Source organism: Oryza sativa, chromosome 6 (genome assembly GCF_034140825.1).
Source record: "Oryza sativa Japonica Group chromosome 6, ASM3414082v1".
Classification (NCBI taxonomy): domain Eukaryota; kingdom Viridiplantae; phylum Streptophyta; class Magnoliopsida; order Poales; family Poaceae; genus Oryza; species Oryza sativa.
The window spans coordinates 32,082,509-32,098,196 of record NC_089040.1 but is presented as its reverse complement, the minus strand read 5'-3'; the positions used below and the strand labels follow the sequence as shown (position 1 = coordinate 32,098,196).

The 15,688-nt window shown below is 39.3% G+C and overlaps 2 protein-coding genes and 1 pseudogene across 4 annotated transcripts; 2 read left to right on the top strand and 1 right to left on the bottom strand.

Moving 5' to 3' along the window:
- Window positions 1–911: 911 nt before the first annotated feature.
- LOC112939264 (uncharacterized) lies at window positions 912–1,750 on the top strand (annotated as a pseudogene).
- On the top strand, window positions 1,597–9,887 carry LOC4342161 (protein PHYTOCHROME-DEPENDENT LATE-FLOWERING-like). Its single transcript, XM_066311674.1, has 14 exons — window positions 1,597–1,744; window positions 2,253–2,318; window positions 2,395–2,469; window positions 2,783–2,863; window positions 2,967–3,075; window positions 3,427–3,521; window positions 4,001–4,082; window positions 6,208–6,269; window positions 6,418–7,709; window positions 8,047–8,132; window positions 8,204–8,454; window positions 8,628–8,734; window positions 8,849–9,010; window positions 9,359–9,887. Exons 3-5 carry the CDS (start codon window positions 2,398–2,400, stop codon window positions 3,063–3,065), a joined length of 252 nt encoding a protein of 83 aa, XP_066167771.1. The 5' UTR covers window positions 1,597–1,744; window positions 2,253–2,318; window positions 2,395–2,397; the 3' UTR covers window positions 3,066–3,075; window positions 3,427–3,521; window positions 4,001–4,082; window positions 6,208–6,269; window positions 6,418–7,709; window positions 8,047–8,132; window positions 8,204–8,454; window positions 8,628–8,734; window positions 8,849–9,010; window positions 9,359–9,887.
- A 103-nt stretch (window positions 9,888–9,990) lies between these two features.
- Window positions 9,991–15,112, bottom strand: LOC4342160 (uncharacterized). 3 transcript variants are annotated; one of them, XM_026026102.2, is made up of 12 exons: window positions 14,890–15,110; window positions 14,605–14,757; window positions 14,305–14,388; window positions 14,045–14,163; window positions 13,744–13,845; window positions 12,424–12,543; window positions 12,264–12,329; window positions 11,985–12,051; window positions 11,841–11,894; window positions 11,085–11,172; window positions 10,578–10,663; window positions 9,991–10,484 (listed from the first exon to the last, which is right to left on the bottom strand). In XM_026026102.2, exons 1-12 carry the CDS (start codon window positions 14,980–14,982, stop codon window positions 10,386–10,388), a joined length of 1,131 nt encoding a protein of 376 aa, XP_025881887.1. In that variant the 5' UTR covers window positions 14,983–15,110; the 3' UTR covers window positions 9,991–10,385. The 3 variants fall into 3 exon arrangements, with proteins under 3 accessions (XP_025881887.1, XP_015643349.1, NP_001408879.1); XM_015787863.3 differs by having other exon boundaries at window positions 10,578–10,610; NM_001421950.1 differs by having other exon boundaries at window positions 10,001–10,484; window positions 10,578–10,610; window positions 11,080–11,172; window positions 14,890–15,112.
- Window positions 15,113–15,688: the final 576 nt, after the last annotated feature.

Here is a 15,688-nt window from a genome sequence, read left to right as displayed (position 1 = left end):
GTGGAAAGAATAAGAAAAGAGTCATTTTCTATACTTCTAATATACATACATACAATTTGGTCACTATTATCTACTATATGTGCAATTAATTATTTTTTAGCCTATATTTAATACTTCATGCAGGTGTTCAAACGTTCGATATGACAGGGTGTAAAAATTTGGGGTGGGATCTAAACACCCCCTAAACACAGCCTAAATATCATGGCAACACACTACTACACCTGATGAGCTTGTGGTGAAGTAGGCCGGTGCACACGTCGAGGCGTTGCCGCTGCTGAAAAACATATTTTTAGGGATCGGGATCAGGTGCAGTCCCTATAGCGACTGCAACTTTGGCCATAGGGTGATCCACAACGACTGCACCTGATCCCAATCCCAGTAGGAACAATGTTCTTGGCGCACCAAGCCAGGACAACAATCTTATCGGGGCATGGGGTGAGCGAGGAGGGGTGCCACGTAGGATAGCAATATGGGAATTATTAAGCTTCGCGCGTGGGGCGAGCGAGGAGGGGTGCCACGTAGGATAGCAATATTGTACGGGTTGGAGATTTTGCGAAAAAGCCCTCTGGTTTATTCGTAATTTGTCATTGGTCCCTCCAGAACAGTAACTCTGAAACTTTTTTTTGCTTGAAAGTCGTTCACAAATCCGTATATTTCATGGGAAGGAGAGGAAAATCAAGAGTTAGGATGGCGCTATAAAAATAGAAAGACGAGAGGCTTTTTTGCAAAACGACGGCCACTAACCCTACCGCCCCAAACCCTAGACTCCCATCGGATGGCCTAATCAGCCAAAGAAAAAGCCAAATTTTAAATTTTCAAACTTAATTTTGAGACTGATTTTGAGATATTTTCTGCTTTTAAATCATCAAGAACACATTTATAAAAGTTCCATCTACAGATTTATTTTTATTTCCTAATAAACCAATCGATGGGGACCCTAGCCGGCGCCGTCCCCAAACCCCGTTTCGTCTCTCCCTCTCCCTCTCCCGCCGTCGCCGCCACGCGCCGCCGCCTCCGCTTCCCCCTCGCGCCGCCGCGGCCGCGCCCACCACCGCTGCGGTGGTCGCCCCCTTCTCCGTTTCGTCTCTCCCTCACCCTCTCCCGCAGTCGCCGCCACTCGCCGCCGCCTCCGCCTCCCCCTCGCGCCGCCGCGGCGGCCGCGCCCACCACCTCCGCCGGCGCCGCGTCCACCTCCGTCTTCGTGCGCCGCGCCACCGCCTCCGCCGCCGCCGTCACCGTCACCGTCGCCATGGGTAAGCTACAACAGCCCGTTGCTGATGCTTGTTCTTCTCTCTCCCGCTCGCCTGTGGATCTAACCGTGCGTGTGAATGGTGGGGTCGTGCAGCCCGGATCAAGGTCGACGTGCTTCGGGGGAGGAACAAGGCGGAGCTGCAGGCCCAGCTCAAGGACCTCAAGGCGGAACTCTCCGTCCTCCGCGTCGCCAGGGTCACCGGCGGCGCCCCCAACAAGCTCTCCAATATGTACGCGCTTTGTTCTCTCTCAATCTCTCTATCTCTGTGTGCCTTGCGATTCGAAATCGAACTGAAGCGAATCGAATCTGTGGGGGGTTTCGTTTTGCAGCAAGGTGGTGCGCACATCGATCGCGCGCATGCTGACGGTGATCTCGTAGAAGCAGAGGACGGCGCTGCGTGAGGCGTACAAGAAGAAGAAGAAGAGCCTCCTCCCACTCGACCTCCGCCCCAAGAAAACCTGCGCCATCCGCCGCCGCCTCACGAAGCACCAGGTATAGATAACACTGTGCACAGCTACTACTGATATCAAAACCTCATGCTGGTAGAGCCTAGAGATTCAGATGGTGTTATCTTCCTTCTATCTTTTAGCTTAACCTGGGTGGTTTTGTATTTTTGTATGAAATGTGTACTACCATTGGAGTAGATAACTTAGTTTGTTAATGCAGTGAATTGGACTGTACTGCTATATCTGCATGCTACACCATTTTTGTTAATTCTATTAGCAACATCATTTTGTTAACTGCACGAGGCTTCATTATTGTCGGTTGCTTTTGATTGTTAGATTGTACAAATGTTTTGCATGGTATGTTACTGTTGATTTCATTATAGTCCTTGCTATAAAATTGTAGCCCGGCGCTGCTGCATGATTGGATGTATCGGATAGAAACGGAGTTGGTTCTGATGATTTAGGTGACGACCTGATCTAATTGCACGATTTTTTGATGATTTTTTCCTGTTGATTATTGTCGCAGCATTTTCACAAACACTCTTGTGGTGTAGATCTTGAGCCGTCTTTTGCACTGAACCTGTTTCTGGGTGGGTATTCAATTAGTGACCCAGGCAAAGGTATGGCTTACATCTGAATAGAGATTATCTATCTGTAACCTGTTGATCGTAACAACGTCTGTTGGTTTCTGCAAAGGGAATGCTTCTGTTTCTGATTGGTGATGATCCACAGAAGAGGCCGTACAGCAAGGCATCTCAAGCTCTGTTTTCTGTAAGTGTGATTCTTATTATGTAATTTATTGCACAATTTTGCACATGTGGCCATCTTTTGATGATGTGATCAGAGAGAACCGGTAGTTATGTATACATTTCTTAGAACCACATGCCCTTTTTTTTGAAAAAAAACTGAAGTCATGGGTTCTGCCAATCATGTATAGAATCATCATGCATTTTATTTCTTTGCTGGTGATTTTTGGGAACCAAGTAGCTCTATTGCAATTCTATTTGAGCCAAAAGATTCTATCCTTAACAAAATTATTCCCAATCTACTATAGATTTCGTAATTGTCTAATGTATTGTTACAGGATATTGAGCATGGCTGCTTGCCTCAAGTCGTCTTGGGCGACGTGCCTTGCAAATTTAGAAACGGGACTATTGTGTGTGAGGTTAGCTAAAGTCATACTCTAATTTTGCAGCTTTGACATATGTTGTATTTCTGCTCAGGTATCTTCTCCTTAAACAGGTGTTCCTTGCCTTATTTGTTTGCAGGTAACCCAGCAGCACTGCCACAGCAAGTCAGCATGTGGGGATGAAGACCTTAGTGTGCTGCTCGGCGGCGGCTGCAGGGCTTCGTCTGTTCGTCATTGACATGGACTTAGTGAGCCTGAAATCTCAATTCCCCCTCTTTTTCTTGCTCATTTTTCTACATATCTTTGTGTGCTCATGTTATTCTTGTATTGATCCTTATCTTATTTCACCGTGTGCATTAGCTTATTTCGGTTCCTATTTCTCAAGTGCATGGGTCGGCGTAGTACTAGATGTGGTTGGTAGTTTTTGTTGGATTAATGGCAACTGCTGTATGTCGAGAATGGCGCAATATTATGTCCACTTTGAAAGGGAATACTCTTGTCGGCTTCTTGTATACTTTTTGTGCTCCCAACTTCTTCTTCTTCTTCTTTTTGGTCAGACCACTATTCTGAACATATTCTGCTACTTTCTGAATTTACAGATAAAATATTGGATGTGCAGTTGGTCCAGTTTCAGAGGATGATGATCAATTTACAGAAGGTTTTGACAGGTTACCTCATGTTATCCTAGAAGGAGGTTAGTATTTGAGTAACAGAAAGTAGAAGTGCAGTGGTTATGCGGCTATTTCAAAATCCGCTGAAGGAAATAGCAACATTGCAAAGTGGTACAATCGGTGCTACCTGATGCCAAAACCTATATACACAGGAAATAGCAACACTAAGTACCAGTAATTTTAATTGTAGCTGGACAGAGCAAAATTTTGGTTAGGTATAGCATACATAATAAATTAAATATATCTTTGCCACTTAAACCTATATACACAGGCAACTTTTTTTACTTTTTCATTTCCAAAGGTTTGCTTCTGTGTTAAACTTAGTGTTTTTTTATCAAACTATGCAAGCTGAACGAGTGTAAGGATATTTTTGAGCCTTTGTATAGTTTTATTTATGATCTAGGCGCACCTACTTGAAGCCACATCTATCTTGAACTTTTTTAAACCACTCATTTAATTTTTATTTCTGGCTAGAACATTGATATAACCTTTTGTTGTATAGGTTGCCATTCTTGACAGTGTGACCATGAGTGGTAGCAGAGATGTTTCCATTCCTATAGCGTTTTGCATTGCCACTAAGAACAGTATGTAATTTTTTCCTTGGTTTATTTTTTGTGCTATTGGTCTGTTAATAGGTGCATCCTAAGATGAGAAAATACTTTCTGGATTATCTCCTGATCTGTTTTGTCACAATTGTCCATCGAGCAGGAGTGCACTTAGTTCAGTTTGTTCTTTTAGGATATTACATGTTAACCTTTGAAATCTAAACTTTGGATGGAGAGTTTGACATGTTTCAGGTTATACTACCAACCAGGTTATAGGTTAGAATAGGATTGGTAAGTTATATTTATAAATATTTGTGCCTTTTACTTACATTTTGAGGTATAGATATGTGTGCCAATTAAGAGATACTACCTCCGTTTTTTAATAGATGATACTGTTGACTTTTTGTTGCACGTTTGACCATTCGTCTTATTCAAAAAATGTACGTAATTATAATTTATTTTGTTACGAGTTGTTTTATCACTCAAAATACTTTAAGCATGATTTATATCTGGCATTTGCAAAAAAAAAATTGAATGAGACGAATGGTCAAATGTGCGACAAAAAGTCAACGGCGTCATCTATTAAAAAAACGGAGAGTATGTACCTGCATGCAGACTAACACTATATACATCTCTGTACCTCACAACGATCAGAAAAATCTTACCGGTGCTAATAATAAACTTGTTTTCTAACCAATTTAACCGGATTAATTTTTTTATCTCTTAAATTATGAGGAGGTATATATATTCCTCTCGAAGGATGGGAGACAACCACGGATAAAAAAATAGTAAAGATCGTTTGGTTGATAAAAAAATATGTAATGATCTAGATTGTTTCTATCACCACAAAAGATATCTTAAAAAATATCAACAAATGTATGCATGCATTAATATGACATCCTTAGTATTTGCGTGGTTAACAACATGACAATCTTAGCTATTAAACTATAGCGCATGTGTACATCCACCTGCATGTAGAGGCTGGGTTTTTTAATCCATTATCTAAAAAAGCTATTAAACTATAGGTTACTAGCCACACTTAAATGGAGGCTTCAATCTACATATATAGCTATTTGCTTTCAGTTTTGTAGTGACCTATCAGAAATAGTGTATAACTTACCCAGAGGTGTTATAGCCCTCAAAACTATTTCATCTACTGACTGGATTTTGTGCATGATCTTGCAACTCATAACTTTATTTTTCCATTGTGCCATGCCAAACATCTAAATCCATTAAAATTGTAGAGAATGCAAAAGAGTGACAAACATTGCATGACGAAAGGAAGTGGTTTGAATAAACTGTCAAATATTTGTGTTACCCAAGTGCAAATATGGTATTATCTTCTTTTCAAACATATATTTACTATCAGGTTTGGTACTTTCTCTGGAACTTTTGGTTGGCACTGTTGGGTCATGCACAGCCTGTTGCTTGTCTAAAAGATTAATTAGGTCATGTTTATTCCATGTGGCTATGTAGGCTGGAATGCATATCAATTATAATTTATCCATAGTTTACATGGCCTATCCATCTTCTGCGTATTTATTATGCAAGTAAATCATGACAAGAAGATATAAGATCCATGCACCATTCCTATGTCTGAGCTTAAACTTGTTCCATGTCTATTTGTACAAGGCCATGCACACATGTTTCTCAATTAAATTTTTAGAGTTAGTAGGTTTGTGCAAATATGTATTTAATCATGCAGTTTTCATACTATACTAAATAAAGAAATTTGTTGAATATGTATATATTACTACCTCCGTCCCATAAAAATTGCATTTCTAGCTAATTTAGGACAAAATAGTAGGATTGGAAAATGACCACAATAACCTTATTTAATGAACCCACTGCATGCACACATTCCATATATACACAAATGATTAAAAGGAAGTTTGAGAGAATTAACCCATATAATTAGCATACTTAATAAAATTACAAGCATTAGCAGCCCAAATTACGTGGGATGGAAGGAATGAATCAATTGGTTGGGCCCCACATGGCTAGAAATACAATTTTTATGGGACAAAGCCTTGGAGCTAGAAATGCAATTTTTATGGGATGGAGGGAGTATTCCTTTTCTAGGAAACATGTTCCTTGACTGCTTTCTAAAAATATTATTTAACCTGTCGCTATTATTGATTAGCTTTTATTGCAATTCTTATAGATCCTACATTGTTCTGCTTCATATCTTCCACGCTCATTGCAAGTATTAAGGAATGATTGCAGGTGAGCATCTGTTATGTATTCCCTTACCCAGAGTTTCGGTGGTGATGTTTCGACCACTCTTTCTAATGATATAATTGTTGGTGAGTTGTTGAGTTACAGAAAGGCCCTATAAGTAACTAATACATTCTATTTGGACCTGGCCACAAAGGATCTTTTGGAATAAAGGGCTGAAGAGGCCACAAACTCATGCAGAGCATGCCATTTCCAGCCATAAGCTTCTTTCAAGTTTCAAGTAGTGAAAGGATTCTTCATGCATCTATCATGAAAGATATAAGTAGGTACTACACTCCGCAAACATGCACTTTTTGTTGTTTAAGTAAGCCAGGCGGTAGTTTCAGTTGTGGTGCATGGAAGCCCCATATATATTTTTTCACAGTATATATCTATACATGTGACCCCTTCTACCATCTAATTGCTCCAGTTAAATTCCTCTAATCATTTTATTCACAGATGACGTTGCAGATCATTACAAGAATGCATCAATGATGTACAAAGCTAGCTATTTCAAAGGGATAGTACCATTATAATGAATATTGTGGTTGCTAATAGATATTTAGGTATGCCAAATTAATAAGTCGGTGTGTGTAGTGTCAGGCTGCTATATTTTGGAGATCAATCATTCCGAGGTTGCCTTTGTTCCAAATTCTATTGCGTTCGATTGAGATTTGCAGCGCACACGAAACGAGAAAGCTCATTAGCACATGATTAATTAAGGATTACCTATTATAAACTTGAAAATGGATTGATTTGACTTTTTAAGCTACTTCTATATAGATTATTCTTTTTTGCAGAATATGCACTGTTTAGCTGTTTGAAAAGCATTCAGACTGAGCCATTAAACAAAATACACTTATGTTCTGCATGGTTATCAATGGTTGACAATATATACTTCCATGATTTGGTTTTTGTTTGTGTAAATGAAATCATATAGGTACTATAGGAATGCAATTATCTGCTCACTGACTTGGCATAGTTTCTATTTCTATAAGATGTGTTCCTTTGTTCTTTTTTACGTTAAAATGACAGAAATCAAATTTGGTGGAAATGCTGCATTTATTCCATGGTAATTTATATCTATCTACTTTTTGGAGATCTCAATAAATATTGAGAATGTTCTTAGCTGCGGTATTTTGTTACAATATTTTCTAATATTTTGTTGATTCATGAGAAGGTGTTGTTATAACAATATTCATATTTATTCAAACATCATGGTCGATTAGTTGGATAATGGAAATTGAGTCAAGGATTGGAAATTATCACTTGGTCACTTAGATATGTGACACGATGTGTTTTTTTACTCCAGAGGCTGAATTAACAAATGTGCTTTCTTATTGTACTGATGCCATGACAATCGTTTTTAAATTTGTTGAAGGCAAGTGTTCCTGATGGGGAGATTTCAAGAAACTTTTCTTGCATAAAGATCGGCGGACTCTTTCTGAGGTACTATATGTTAAGTGTATCCTTGAGTCCTTATTACTGGAGATTATATGCACCGTCTAATTCATCGTAATTCACTTGCTTAGTTACAGTACATACTAAATTCAGTGCATTGTTTTGATGCCTATAAGTATCACATACGTTAAGCCCAACAGAATTTAGTTTAGTGCACTGCTAGGTTAGCAAGATGCATATGGTGCAAAATAGGATACATTAACAGTTTAACTTTTCTTAAGTAAGGGAATTTGTGTTCTACCTGTGGTAGAGTTTTTGTTTGAGCTATCAAAGTAATTGAAGAACCTCTGTTCGATCCTCATGTACTGATATGTTATTTCTCCAGGGACACATTTTCTCCGCCACCATGCACATTGACACAGCCCTCTATGCAATCTGTTCCACAAGAACCTCCACCTGTGTCTGACTTTGGTAAGACTTCATGATACCTTTGCTGAGATAAATGAATTGGTCAAGTCTAACGCTTCCTATTGAATTGCCAGGTCAAAATTTTTGTCCTCAAATCTATCCATTTGAGAATCAACTATTGAGATTCACGTCAGGAACTCCTTTTATGTTCCCTCTATTGTCTTCAGCTCACTCCTTCCCCATTACCTCCAAAGTTTGCTTGAAAAACTATCATCATATGTGAACCTCGTATGGTGTGTCTCCTTAACACTAATAGCAAAGTAATACTCACGACATCTATATGCCATGGGAGAGCAACACGACCTATGTGTTCCTAAAAACTCAGGTAACCGTACCATCCATTTCCACACTAACCATTTATAACTGCATTTCGAATTACTCTTCTTTTTAATTGCTCCATCCTTATAAAATTGTAGTGATTTTGGTTTGGGTTAATTGGTGTCAATTTTTTTTGAACTTATAGCTGTATTTTGATTTTCGAATTACTCTTTTTATCAGCTGAAGGCATTTTTCATTGGATATTGTCTGGTAAGGATGAAGCTAATCAGCAAATATAATTGATTAGCAGAGTATCTGCAAAATTATCTTGAGCTTTTTTTGTGCTGGTAAGTTATATATCTCAAAACAATTTTCACATGTACGATAAGTGATGCTGCTTCTGTTTTTTTTTTTGGAATGATTATGCAATTTGGAGTTTAAACTCTTTTTATTAACTACAGAATGCAGCTGTGTGCATGAAGCTTATTTGCATTTGTGTGTTTTCCCTCTTTAGTTTTGACCATCTCCTGAAAAATATTTCTTCGCATATTGGGTTACGAACCAAGGTTGTTGCTACTAGGTGCTGATATTTTCATCCAGGTTGCTTACCCAAGAATAACAAAGTATGTACCATGATCCTTTTTATGTCCCGTTTCCATTATAAACCATGTCATGTATCCCTCCATAATTGACAATGCAACTTGTATGATTAGACAAACTGATACTGTGATGCATCCATTTCTCAAAGTTGCTATTTGGTAATCTTATTTGTATGAATATTTTTTTTAATTTGATTTTTTTTTTGTAATACCTGTTTTTCATTTGTCGCAATGGTTTCTCTTACTAACCAGATGAAATCACATGGAGTTTGCATCTGCATAGCTATACAGTCCCTGTTAAATGTTTTAAAGAGTAGTATCCATGTACAAATTTATCATCTAACCTTTTCTGTATGATTACCAATTTAACAGGCAAATGTGATGAGTTCTACTGCGAGATCTAAAACTGTTGTTTCTGAAAAGAAACCCCTCATCAAATTCGCTCTGAATGTTCCAAGGGTTGCACAAACAGAAGCCCTTCCTGGATTTACTAAACTGCTTGCAGCGAAACAAGACAAATGGATTTTACTAAACTGCTTGTCGTCCATGGGTTGCACAAACAGAAGCTTTTACTGAACTGCTTGCAGCGAAACAAGACAAATGGATTTTACTAAACTGCTTGTCGTCCATGCTGCGTTTGTTTGTACATATGAGACAACATCTATATATCTGCTCCTTTACAGACTGCTGCCTGTAAATTTATCTATATGTAATGAACCTATCTATCACTATCCGCCTTGTTAGTTCTCTCTTGTGTGCTTGATATTTGGTTTTCTATTCTTCCCCTATTGTTGTGCCCTAGCTGTCTACAGGCGGCGCGCCATTGGCGCGTCCCACCATCTAGTAATATCAATAGTCAATACAGACAGGGACAGCCTGTTATCAGGCACTATCATCCGTACATTGCTCGTGCAGATCCTTGAGGGTTTAGCATAACCGTATCTTTTATATTGTGTTACCAAAGCTGTTCAGCTCCACTACTGAGGTATTGCGTTTATGCATGGTTTGTTCTTTGAAACTTGCTATTAAGATAACTGCACAAGTGTGTATATCATGTCACTATACACCCGTAGTGAAATGAGGAATTAAATTAAATTACAAGACACTGTGTTAAGTCTCTGGTTAGTTTGGGTTGCCGTTCAGTTGCACCTTGATCCTTGTGTTGATGGTACCGTATCCAGTGGCTCTTCACCTCTTGAGGACATAATGGTGAACGCTAGTCAGATAAATGTCTGTAACAAACCGTTTACTATGAAGCCCACAGATTGCCATGTGAGATGATCTCGAGTCCAATTATTGTAATCGATGTGGACTGTCCTGCAACTCTAATGTGAGGTGGGCTTGTATATTTGTATCAGGTGGGCTTGTATATTTGTATCGGATTCTTCTTTCAAAGTAATCAAGTATCAAAAGGATCTGTCCATTCTTCATCTTCCCTTACAGCTCTGTTCCAGCGCTCTTTAAACTTCTCCAGCTCAGCAGACGATTGTCTTCTAATCTATTGAAACAAGAGTAACATGATTGAAATTAAAAGTATACAAAGACCGAATTGTTATACTGGTCTAACAAGAGACCATAAAATTATACTCACGTGGGTCCGTAAATCCAGAGATCTCCGAGGGGTCTGTAGTGAGAAAACTAGGTCAGTAACAGTATGTATAGCCTTCATTCTTGAGCCTTGATAAAGGTGATAAACTAATATTATAATCTTGCAGGCATATGCCAAACAAATTTCTATTTTTATTTTAAAACACTCTAGGTTAAAGAAGATGACAGTAAGAAGCCCTAAAATCTAAGTTTTGTTTTTCATGGAATAGAAATTATCATCAAATAGGGCATCTCAAGTCTGCCTGGATGCTCCTGTCTTCTGAGTCTGGAAATGTTTAATCTGTAATGTACTAATGTCAGGTCCAGCTTAGCATTTTTGTGGTCTTGGAGATGAAAATTACAATTAAAAAAATAAAAATATATGATGCTACATCAAAATGTACCATAATGTTTGGAATGTAAGACATGATCATATGTTGTACAAATGTAAGGAATAGGTGCATCATTTTACTTTCAAAAGTACCAATTTGTGACGACAAACAGACCTTACTGCTTAGTGATGGTCCTCCTAACGATGGTATTCCTTGATGAACAACATACTCACTGTCGATTACGCCAACCTTCTCAGCTCGATCACCCTGAAATCCCATGGCGCTACATTCATTAATATTTTGGTTACTTTCATTCTCAATCAACATATGCTATGTAAAACAAAAATGAATCTTCATCAATGATGAGATGATAGATCAAACATCGGCGAAATTTGAGCAATAAAGTAGCAACAAAGCCACATGATACATAAGAAAAAGAAGATAACATGACAGGAACTATTAAACCGAGGACCAAAAAGACACCTAACTACACAATTTTAGAAATTCGAGGGTTGATGCAGATGCTTTCACAGGTCATAGTAAGGTGTATTAGTAGAGGGTGTAATTTAGTAGCTCATGAGTTAGTGCAAAGCTAGAAGGGCTAGGCATTGTGCGTTTTGGAGATTGCAAGCTCCAACTTATACTCAATCCCTTGTCAATTGTGAACTCCTAGCTAATTAATAAAGCACCTTCCTCCAAAAAAAACACCTAACTGGAATTCGGTGGATTGTGGCTTCTTACACATCTCACAGGTGAAAAACCTTTTTACAAGCGATGGTGGATATAAACAATAAATGAACAAACATTGTCAGGCCATCTTGTACTATCAGTGAATGCCTTTAACAGGATGTCCTAGAAAATAACAAAAAAGAAATCAAACAGTTCATGATTCTTGCATAGAGCTGTAGTGCATGATTGTGTATTATCTTGAGTACCTGAGCACAATAACCAAGCTTCATGTCAAGGCCCCATCCATGGATCAGGTCATTCTGCGTCAAGAAAAGAGTTACAACATTTCAGTCAACATCAATATAATCAGATGGCAGGGTAAATTGAGACTGCACTATCAGAATTTGCACCTGAATCAAATGCCATACACATCTCCAAGCAGCCCGAGAAAAAACAGGTGCCATGCCCTCAACCCACCTATCCAAGAAAGAAAAGTACAATATTCTCAAACATTCATTCAACCCATGATCTGGCGGTTACTAAATATTAGAAAAATAAATTGTGTCAAGATTTAAAATAAAGAAGGGCAGATAACCAGATAAACTCTAGGCCAACGAACAAAACAGCAACAGCAAAATATGACTTGGAATAGAATCAAAAGTAAGCTCATGAGGCTAAACAATCTTTACCCTGTGCATGGAGGTCCTTTACTTCCATCAGAACAATTCATACTTGCACGGTTATCATATATTCTCCTAAATAATCATTAAAAAAGAATGGTGCATTTATTAGCAAAAACAAATGACGTTTTGAGATGTGAAAAAATTGAAAATTACAAAGACATGGCACCTATGCACTTTCATCATCTTGTTGCGGATTGTGATCCGATGGTGAATATCAGTCGATAGATCAGGGTCCAGAGCAGGTTGTGTAATTTCCAATCCTTCAGAAACCATTATATCAAGATATCTAGGAAGAGAACATGCAAATGAGAAGGCACTTTCAGCACAAAAAGAGGAGCAATATACTACGGATACAAGAACATCAATGACCAAAGTAAGTAAAGATCTAGCATAGTAGGAGCCTCTCCTACTGTTTTACGTCAAAAAAAAGTAAGTAAAGATCGCTCCACCAAAATATATATATCATCAACAACAAACTCCGTCCCAAAACCTCATGCAAAAGGCTAAAAAAGAAAAATACACTCTTCCATCTGAATAAATGCTACTCCCTCCGTTTCACAATATAAGACTTTCTAGCATTGCCCACATTCATATAGATATTAATGAATCTAGACATATATCCCACATTCATACAGATGTTATGTCCAGATTCATTAACATCTATATGAATGTGGGCAATGCTAGAAAGTCTTACATTTTGAAACGGAGGAAGTAGTAGATTTGTAAGCTACCAACATATTGGCTGATCAGATTTTGGTCTATATACAGTGACAGGAAGAGCTAGTATAGCTGACTAATTACTACTCCCTCTGTCCCAAAATATTGCAACCTAGGATGGGCCTGGGATCAGACCCATCCTAGTAATACGAATCTGATTAGGTGTCAATTTTTCCATTCCATCATCGCAAGGATTAGGTGTCACAACTCACAGGAGTCGTATCAACAACAAACGCTGCCCACGTTTCAGCAGCATGTCTCATCTACGAATCTTTGTCCAGATTCGTAGTAGACCCATCCTAGGTTGCAATATTTTGGAACGGAGGGAGTAGCATAGTAGCATTAGCATGTAAGATGCCGAGATTAGAACATGAACACAGGAGAAAGGTCAACACATGTTAAATTTCATAAATCGGCAAATGTGCTGCCCAAGGTATCAATGTTGTTCAACAAAACACAGGTTTTAGACTTTAGAGCTCAGGAATTTCACGTGAACCGTTTCATTTCCCACGGGAAACTGAAAAAGGCCCCCACAATCTGTACAGGGGCTAAGAGTTCGCAGGACAAACTATTGAATCATAAGCAAAATTTCAGTTCCCTGCAGCACATAACATGAAAGCATATGAAACTTCAAATTGACTGAACTAAGTACACTAGCAAAGAGGTGCTGATATCAAGATCTTGGATGGTGAGATGGTATGTTTTACTTCATACTGAGCACTGAATAACATATCTGCCTAGAGCAGAAGGCCTACAACCTGGGCCATACCTTCTCGGGTCAAAGTTGTCCACTCCAAGGTCTTCATCCCATAAAAAGATAAAACCGTAGATAGCCACAACATCAGGATGTAGAAAGCGCTTAGCAAACCACCTGCAGCAGGAACATATGCTTGCTTTGGAAGTGGGAAAATCTAATGAAATGGAACATTGCACTATTTTAGCAAAGGACTATTACATCTTGTATATATTGAAGAATGGGGACGCTCAATACTACACTTTTGAGGAAAGGGAATATATATCTAATTACCATAAAAAGTAAAGCAATGGAATGCAAGCTACGTGGGAATTACCACTTTGTTTGGTTACGAGCAAGTATGTGTATGGCCTTATCACTCCACTCAAGATTGTGCCATCCATCTACATTCCCGTCATAATGGAAGAGCATGACTGTGTAGTTTTGGTTAAGAAACTAAACAAGTAAATGGTTAAAACCATATTAGAATAGGTAATTTTTTTTACCAAACAACATAAATAAGAAAAAACAATAAAGGCGAAGAAGAAATATATATTATTTTTATGCAAGAAGAAGAAATATGAGATAAAGACACACCTTACGGGCCATAATGTCTACATTCTGCATTTGTGAAATGCCGACTGCCATCGCCAAAAGAGCATTGTGATTATCGTTTTTATTCTGCACAATTAACAGAGTATACATTAGCAATAAAATGGGCAAACGAATCGCCTGTTAAGTTGAAACTGGAAGCAGATGATGATAGTAGAGATGGGTGGTAGGGTTATATAGGATAGGATGCTACTATAAAACCAGACCCAGACTGAGCAAGGCTAATATTACCAAGAAGAAGAAGCAAGCAGAGAGGGAGGGAGGGAGGGAGGGAGGGAGGGAGACCTTGGGGTTGGCGCCAGAGTCCCAGAGAGGGCGGAGGTACATGTCGGAGTTGGAGTGAACAATGCCGCGTGGCAGGCCCTCGGCGCCGGTCCGCCAGTGAACGGGGTCGGTGGTGGTGGTGGCGAAGGTGCGGTCCCCGGTGAGACGGTCCTCCTGATGGAAGTTCCCATCAATGGGTTGGATTTTGATAGCAGGCAAGAGGAGCTCCTCAAAGAAGGAGATGCTCTAATACCCTACCTAAAAATGGATGGCGAAGCTATTATAGATATAGAGAGAGGAGAGAACCTTGAGGTGGTGGAACTGGATCTGGAGGGAGGCGAGGACGATGAGAGTGACGACCACCGCGAGTAAACCATAGCGGCGCCGCGGAGGCTTCATGGCGGCGGCGGCGGCGGCGACAGGTGGTCGCCTCGCCTTGCCTTGGTCGGAAGGGGATCCCACGCCCCAGGGATGGGAGACGAGTCCGAGAGTGCAGAGACAGACAGGAGTGCGGCGCGGCGCGATCCGCGGTGCGAGGCAGCCGGCGCGCAAAAGAAAAAAGAAAGGCACATCTCATCTGGTAGGTGTGCGTGACATGTGGGCCCACATTTGTAATAATGAATGAAAAAGATTTTATTTTGAACAAAATTAGTTGTACCCAATCTCTACTTGAATACACACAATCACATCAACAACGCTATGCTATAAGTGCTTCGTTAATCATCGCTATGCTAGTAGGACGGAGTATTCTTTTATCCTCAAAAGTATTCAGTCCATCTTATTCGCCCGGTATATGATAGGAGTACTTTAAAAATAATAGGGAGCTTTTCTAACATGCGATCCATAGATTCTTTAAATATCTATATAGTTAGCTATTCAATAATTTGACAAGTTAAACTACTTATTGTTCACTCCAACGATCACACCATCTATCCTCTCTACATTGAGTCGATAACACCAGGATCCATATGTCAACCTCTACGATCCCTTCTTCTTCCTCCTCTTTCTCACCCTCTTCCTCTATTTGTCATAATCCTAAGTACATCATTGACATATACTTCCTCCGTTTCACAATGTAAGTCATTCTAGCATTTCCCGTTAATGA